Raw genomic sequence first — 8,249 nt, 5'->3', positions numbered from 1 at the left:
CCCTTATCATGAAAGACGCCAACAAATGTATAGCAAACTCCAATGTTTATTTACAACTTCGCATTTATGAGAAGAGTGGTCTAAATACAAAAACAAAACAAAAAGAGAAACATGGCGGCTAATCTCCCTGAGCTTTACAAGAACAATTTAGGACCTGCAGGTGACAGAAGACGCGCAACCCCAGAAGCAACAAGATGAGAACATGACGGCATCTCGGTCACATTACTATGACAACACACTGTCCACATAAAGTGACACTTCCTTATGGACTTGTTCCACTAATGTTAAAAATTGTTTGACCGGGGGGAAGATTACGCACACAGACAGGAAATGACAGACATTATTACCATCTTACAGTTCACAATAACTTTTGGCAAAGTCATAAAACAGAGTGCTGTTTAAAGTATTGCCTATACAATATGAACTCTGCCCACAGCTGGCTGTTAACAGAAACAGGAAGACTAGAAAATACCTTCAGTTTTTATTCGGAGCACACTACAAGACTGCAGGGGTTGACTCACTTGCTGGAAATGTGATTTTTTTTCTGTACATCTCTTATCACGTGTCCTTATTTCTATCTTTAAAATGGTTTGTGAGCCAAAGAGGCCATTTTTGAGAAATTCTGGCTTCAGTGCATAAACCTGTTTATCACAAAAACAGCAAAGCGACCCCTCCAAACCAGTTTCCTGCTCCAGGTCACCTTTTACTATGAAGGTGCACAGAAGTAAAGCTTTTGTGGAGAAAACTGAAGTGACGCGGTCACAAAACTTTTCACAAACGTACACTTAAATCTACGGACAGCAGTGGCAACGACAATTATAGCACTCAAGAAACCTAACTCAAACACGAACAGTGTATTGTACAGTTATTCCCACAGGTACCACAATGGTTCTGTATGAAGCCGTGAAGTCTCTGGGGTCATGATGCCAGCCGTTTCAGAGTCACCTTCAGAGCAGCAGCGGCGGCGGCGGCCTCCCGCAGGGTATAAGCTGTCCATGAAGCGCCCAGCTGCTGCTCTCCAAGAAGGCATTGTTTTTGAAATGAGACTCGTGCTGTGGTGGACGTGGTTGGAAGAAGGTGGAGAGGGGCTACAAGTGTGCAAAGTACAATCTTTTCATGTCTGTGTAGGTGGGTTTTCAGCACAGCAGAAAGAAAAAAAAATATGACAGGGCATTCCTTTGTTTTGGTTTGTGTCGTGAGTGAAGAGATGAAGCACAGACGCGTCAGCCGATTCTGCTCCTGTGAAGTGTCACCAGTGTGTGAGGATCCATCCGAAACCCGGCTCTAGTGCTGCGAATTCTGTGCCGGTTGTCCATTTTGAAGACTGCCATCGTTTTGCTCGTCCTCGTCTTCCTCTTCTTCTTCTTCACTGACCAGGAACTCTTCTGGAGGCCAGCGAAGCTCCCCGCTCTCAACTTCTCCCTCCGTCGGCTCAACCACAATGGACGGTAGTCGATCCTTGAGCTTACAGCAGCGGTCAAAGTCTGAAGGATCTGGGAAGATCTATAAAGACACAACGATGGTGATTATTACACAGCAGTGCATTAATTTTGAACACATTTATCATGGTCAGGTAAAACACTTTATTTTTACTTTGGTACAGTGGAGGCAAGAGTTTATGAGGCAGATCACATATGTCAAAGTCTAGGCCCGGGGGCCGGATCCGGCCCCCGGGCCTAGACTTTGACATATGTGATCTGATCGGCTCTCCAGGTCATTTTGTTTTATCGTTATATATGTCCTGATGTTATCTTGTGCTTATTTCTTACTTGCATAATTTTGACAAAATATATTTTTACGGAAAGTAAAATATTGAAAATTATTTAAGGTTTAAGTTGATTTATTCTGGAATAATATTTCTGTTTTTCCCAACGATCTACATCAGAGATGTGAATGTGTATCACGTTAAAAGTTGTTTCAATGAGAGTCCATTCATCTAACCACATTTTAATGAGTTGTGTCTCATTGTCGCTCTGCTACTTGTCTATATCTTGTAATGACCAGCTATGGTGGCCATTTTGGTCCAGTTCCCCCACTCCGAGAATGGAGATTATTCAGACTGAGAAAACTCAGAACAAACCGGAGCTCAATCTGATGGGAAACTATCGGATCCACCTTTGAAAGATGGGTCAGAAAGTGGTTCCTGGTCCTGGACCAGGGTTCGCCTGCTGTATTCAGACTGAAAATTTGCTCTGAATTATTGGAGGAAACGAACTCTGGTTCACTTTGAGCAAACCAAATGTGTCCAGTCTGAAGACACTGATCTAAGATTGGAGAATTTTAAGAACCTGACATCTGATCCTTCAGCAATTCCAGACTTATCTCTGATCAAAAGATCAAGAAATCAGAGACCCTTAGACTACTGTGGCATTCCCATTCCTACAAGACTAGACATCGACCTCCAACTTTCTCAGGAACAAGAGAAATTGTCCAGCAGGGAGGAAAAAAAAAAAAAAAGCCTGCTGTTCTTGGCCCACAAGTGGGTTTTTTGGAGGCTTTGTGGAGAAAGTGGATGTGTATTTTTAGAGCAACATATTTCACTCAAAGATACAGAGAAGGAAAAGGGGGTGGTTTCACTGTCTGGGCTAAGGGCAGAGTGGAAAAAAATAAAACATTTAATGAGGCATGAGACAGGCAGGAGAAAGGAGATCCAGCTGTGCTCAGGTTTAGACACTCAAGGTTTTACTCAGCTGATTTATCATCTGAAGCTCTCGCGCTCAAGAGTTTCTGCAGAAAGCCCCACAAATGAAATTCAATTATGCACATCATGATCTGGTCAACCATCCACCGTTTCTTGACCGGTGTCACTAAAGCTCCGTGTGCGTCAGCAGCACAGTAACTTAAGACACTCTGGGACCTTTTCCCTCCAGGCAGGGGGAGGGCAGCTGAATCATGACATTGCCTTTTCAGATGATAACTCATAGAAATTGCAGTCCTTCCTACCATGAATCACATTCTCTTTGACATATTTCATAAAAAGCTACTCAGATGTGATGGTCCTACTGTTCAAGCGATCATCCCAGATGGAGGAAGTAAGCTGTGAAGCATCTCTGATTTTTTCTAAGGAAAGCCTGGGACCTTGGACGAATGACTGAGACAGGAAATCCACACCAGGAATGGAAAAAGTGGTGAAGTGGCAAAGTGGAACCCTTTTTCTGTTGGCCTTCTGTCCTTCCGCTTCCCTCATCCTCCAAGACTCACAGCTGGGGTGTGAACCGAGGAGAGGAAGCAACCCTTTTCCTCTGGGTCAGACTACATCCTCTATTTGTATGAGGAGTCTGCTCTGAAAACTTATCGATTCAGCATGACTCCAAAGGAAAAAAAAAAGCTAATAATCTTCTTAGATATCATCTTTAATATCTCATCCTGCTTCCTTTCCAGAACCAGCTTTATCACTCCCCCTATTACACCTCCAAAAACAGGCATTAAAGTGCCTTCTCTTGCTATGTTTCCCACCCAAAATGTGAAACTGAGCAGCTGTGTTTGGGGGGTTTATTTAAGGCTCCAAGATGGCCCTGTTAAGCTGACAAAAACAAAGCTGCTGGCAGCAGCTTGTCAAGAACACCTGAAGGCTACGTCTTTCACATGCGAGCCTGCATGCTGAGGATGAAGAAAGGTTTTCGGCTGCAACATGGATGCCTTTGTTTAGAAATGAATTAAAAGATCCTCAGGACACAACAAAAAAATGCATGAAAAACAGCTTTTTTTTTTTGTTTTGCCATCCTATACCTGGAAGGAGAGCCTGTCCTTGCTGGGGCTTAGCCTCATGTCCTCCATGGGGGTGCTGCTGATCATCACCTCAGTCATATCGGGGCTGGGCACAAACACTGGGCTGCAAGGTTGAAAATGAGAAGGTTAGAAACAGTGATGATGGCAGCACATTTGAGACAGAAATGCATCAGAACAAAAGAGAAAAAAAAACATCCTTGCATGTCAGCTTGACATTCCAGGAGAAAGAGAGATCGTGAAACAAAGATATTACGCACAGCTTACACGGTTTGCATGAGTGTGCAAAATTCTACAAAAAGCTTCCATACAGGTGTCCCATTCCCCTATAAAGACTTCAAAGAAAATATGTTCTTAAAGCAGATAAAAATCACAGTTACAGATTAGCATGCCCTGCTCAGTTTTGTTTATATATGTGCTTTTCTTGACCACAACAGATTCATGCAGTCCTTGCTCAACTGTTTATGTGCTGCAAAGCTGCACAGCTCATCGTGCAGCTTGCATAAGGTAGCCAGCTCTAAATAGAGAATGATGTGCTCTTGGAAACCAGCTAACAGTCATTGTGAGAGTGCGCTTGGGGGCGTGTGGCGGTTTTTGAATGGAGAGAAACCTGATGCACTTCAAAGCTCACACAAACTTTCCATTTTAGAAGAAAGCAACAATGAGCCGTTTTATCCAGAATGCATTTTCTCTCCAGCATTATCTTAAAAAAAAACAAAAAAAAAAAAACAACGCATGGCCTGGAACAGACCTGGCACTCCGTCTTGAGACGAGATACTGAGCGGCCTTCTCACGCGCTCTATTTAAAGCCCAGTTCATGGTGATCAGTGGCCACAGGCTTGTGGTTAGTGTGGTCACTGACTATATGGGACAAAAACAGAGCAGGAGAAGACGCTCATCCATTTCCTCAAATTCGTCTGATTTAATTTTCTTCTTTTGGGATGCCAATTGCTTTTGCTTAAACTAATTTCCAACATTCAATTAGGGGTATGGTGCAAAGTTAAAATGTAATCTAGTTTAGACACAAAACATGTCCTTTTAAGACTCCATGGAATCCAACATTACTCAAAACAACTCAATCTGACCCCTTTTTAAAAAAGAAAAACCAGGTCACCACATTCACTTTACCTGTGGTTGGAACATGAAATGCATTCAGAGGAATTTCCAAACATAGTTTTGTAAATCTAAGAAAAGATTTAATATGAAAATTAACATTTAAGCTGTCAAAGTTCTCTCAAATAGATGACTTTTTAAAGTTTCTCTAAATCCCATCTAAATAAGCTACTTCCATGATTTAATAAGTCTGATTAGCACTAATTCTTGCAGGTGGAGACCGAACTGTGCGATGAGTCACTTAAGAGATCACCGACTCCTGAAGTGAAAGAGTTTCAGTTCTTCCATTCCTAAGAAGAGGAAAAACTGACACCGCAGTCAGGGTGTAGGGTGGCTCTAAAATGTTAAAGTTCTAACCTAATCCCTGCATATAACCTTTCTGTGACAGTCACTCGACACTCCACGTCTGGCCAGAAAAATAACTGGAAGATAAAAAACATAAATGGCACTTAATATGGGAAAGAAGTTGCATAAATCTAATTGGAATGTCTTATCGAATGAGACATCTTCCTGGAGAACAAAAAACTGGGGAAAATATGTAAAAATGTGGAGGGACAAGGAGTGACAGAGGAGACCTGTAGAGGAGGAGGAGGAGAGGAAGGAAGGGGGGAACAAGGGAAAGAAAGATAAACACTCGGGCCTTGCCAGTCATATTTCTGTTCAGGGATTGTATAAACATCCTGCTCAGCTCGGAATAACAGAACATTGTCCTAATAAAATATAAAATGGCATAATAAAAGAGGAAGTCTGTAAGCAACAAGGAAACAAACATGCATCAAAAAAAAGGAGTCGCAGCGATTCCCTCAAGCGTCAAAGGAAAAACAAGTCCCAGAGCGTTGTGAGGTGGCAAAAAACTTAATTCACTTTTTTATCCATTTCCTGGTCCCGATGAAGGCCAAAAGTGAGGGGAAGATGCTTGGTCTTACCAGCAAAAAAGCAAAATAATAGTTCTAACAAACTCATTAAAAAGTTCACAGATAACAATTCTGCCAATTCACCAATTAAGCTTTAAAAAACAAATTGCTGTAATATAAAACTGTGATGGATTTGTATGAAACTGTGGCCAACACGCCTTCAGTGAGACGATAATTCAGAACTCTGTTTAGCAAAAAACCTGAAGTGTGACGCAGCCCCATTTGCTGTTCCTCCCATTACTTCTGACCCCAGATGGGTCAACAGAACATTTTTCTTCAAAAACGGAGCCAAAGATTTGCTGGGAAAGCAGCAAAACAAGTTCAAATTAAAATATCCAGTAAACAGGAAGTTACTTTTACACTTGTATATTTTGGATGGATTTGATTAGTAAATGTAAAAGAGAAATCAGGGAAAAAGAGTCAAATTTCCCAAAAATAATTAAAAAATTGAAGTTTCCTTTTTATACGGTCTTATTTTAAACAGCTGTGAAAAAAGTTGCATTGTTTTCTGACCGGACCATGCAGCAAAAGCTACCATCAGCATATGTCTGTACAGCCATCACAACGTCCAAATAACCCGAACATGGCCGGATCATTTTCTAACAAATGGCTTCAGCGTTTGGAAGAGGCTTGTAGGCCAGATGGCAGAAAATCTCTTTACCTCTTTATCCTGTCAACATAATCTATACCTGGTCCTGCCAGCTCGCGCATGCTACAGTCAGCCAAGGCACAGATGGAGAGCAAGCAATGCCCGTGTGCCCAAAAGACGGGATTACTACAGTCTACAGGAGAACCAATTATTCAGTTAAACGGCTGGGTTGGTGCACAATCGTGGCGGGACTGAATTTCATGAACGTTTCTGCTATAAATGTTTAGAAAAATGGGGCTTGCAAATGCACATTTGGCTGTCAGAGCTTTTATTTTGATTTCTTGAAAACTTTTAATAAATTTTATATAGCTTGTAAGTCTTTAGAAAATATTTTAAGTCAGATTTAAAAGTTTGCCCATTTTTCCATTTGCAGTGGCCTGTATATATAGCTGTGCTGAAATGCACTCAAGCTGTCCCTGCAGCAATCCCTGTTCAAGCTGGGAATTTGCATCCTTCATTGCAAACATAGTTTCCCCTCTTCCAGCTCCCAGTTGGCACTACTACTACAACAGTCCTGCATCTCCACGTGAGGCAGCGTGGCAAAGCGACTGATACTGACACTCAGCTCTGCAGGTATGCAAGTGCTGAGGGGTTGATGATAGTCTATTTCTAGAGAAAAAAATAATAGTCTTTTTGCACCACCAAAAATACAGTGAGACAACAAAAACCATACTCCCTTGTTCCAATTGTGCTATGGAAACAAAACTAGAGAAACAAAAATCCCCGTAGAGGTGATATTACAAGTTGGGTGCAAACTGCAAGTGAGCAGAGGCAAGAGAAACCGAGTGTGGTTACAGTAAATAGGTTGATTCTGAACTTCCTGACACAGGCAGGCAGAAGCTCACTGAGGTTTTAATAGCAGCTGCAAAACAATATATAAACGCAGCTTGAATACAAAAAGGAAATGGTCTATTATTGAGGCAAAAACACTACAACAAAACATTTTTTTTTTCCAAAATGAAGGAGCACAAAGTCAAAAAGTAGCAGTTAATGATAGGACTGCAAACTGCAGATCCATGCACAAACAGATTGTGCATTGCACCTGCACCACTTCAGTCAGAGATCTGAAGGGGAGAAAAAAAATGCACAACAGTCATCCTGTGAACTGAGGTTGAAGGCATTAAACTAAAAAAAAAAGGCCTGATCACACAGGAACTGTATTTTAATCTCAGGGTTTAAATGTAAATAACTCAAGTCACCCCCTCAAATTTCCAGATTCTGGGGCAACACCCCGCAGAAAAAGAAACATTTTTAAAAATTTAAAGGAAACAAGAGTGGGAGTACCAAAAAGGAGGATGATTCACTGGGAAATCACCAAAAAAAGAAACCCCACTTTGTTCTTTTTCATCATTCATCACAAAAACGTTTTATATCTGAGGCATGCTGGGAAAAAAAGTGAAAAGATGGCAGTACTACTCACCGGTATATGCGCTGTACAAAAACAGACATGAATTCGCACCTGCAGCCGCCACAGCCTTCCTTTCTTCTTTTTATCTTTCTTTCTTTCCACACTTTGCGTCCGTTCACGAGGGCGCGCGCGCTCAAAGTGAAAGTATCTGTGGCGCGTGAAAGAAACTCAACAGTCCGGCTCCTCCAATTCTGATCAGAGACAACAGCTGGGGCCACTTTTTATTCACGAGGCGGGCGCTCGCGCGGAGGCAAGAGACACACCTCCCGACAAAACTCCTCAATGGCGAGCTCATTAACCGGAGCAGCCAATCAGAGCGCGGCTGACTCAAACCCTCCCGTGCGCGCGCGCGCACCCCCTCCTCCTCCAGCAGTGTTGACGACAGCAGAGACGCTGCTCGTTGGGAATGGATAAAAAGATGCTGCAAGAGGTTGGAGAT

At 42.2% G+C, this 8,249-nt stretch overlaps 1 protein-coding gene across 1 annotated transcript; it reads right to left on the bottom strand.

Annotated features, from left to right (window-relative positions):
* Positions 1-28: 28 nt before the first annotated feature.
* lbh (LBH regulator of WNT signaling pathway) lies at positions 29-8,044 on the bottom strand. The gene is made up of 3 exons (XM_024274040.2): positions 7,823-8,044; positions 3,730-3,832; positions 29-1,503 (listed from the first exon to the last, which is right to left on the bottom strand). Exons 1-3 carry the CDS (start codon positions 7,849-7,851, stop codon positions 1,285-1,287), a joined length of 351 nt encoding a protein of 116 aa, XP_024129808.1. The 5' UTR covers positions 7,852-8,044; the 3' UTR covers positions 29-1,284.
* Between the last annotated feature and the right edge of the window lie 205 nt (positions 8,045-8,249).

The sequence above is a fragment of the Oryzias melastigma genome, linkage group LG22 (assembly GCF_002922805.2).
Source record: "Oryzias melastigma strain HK-1 linkage group LG22, ASM292280v2, whole genome shotgun sequence".
NCBI classification, from domain to species: Eukaryota; Metazoa; Chordata; class Actinopteri; order Beloniformes; family Adrianichthyidae; genus Oryzias; species Oryzias melastigma.
This window is presented reverse-complemented; position numbering and strand designations above follow the sequence as displayed.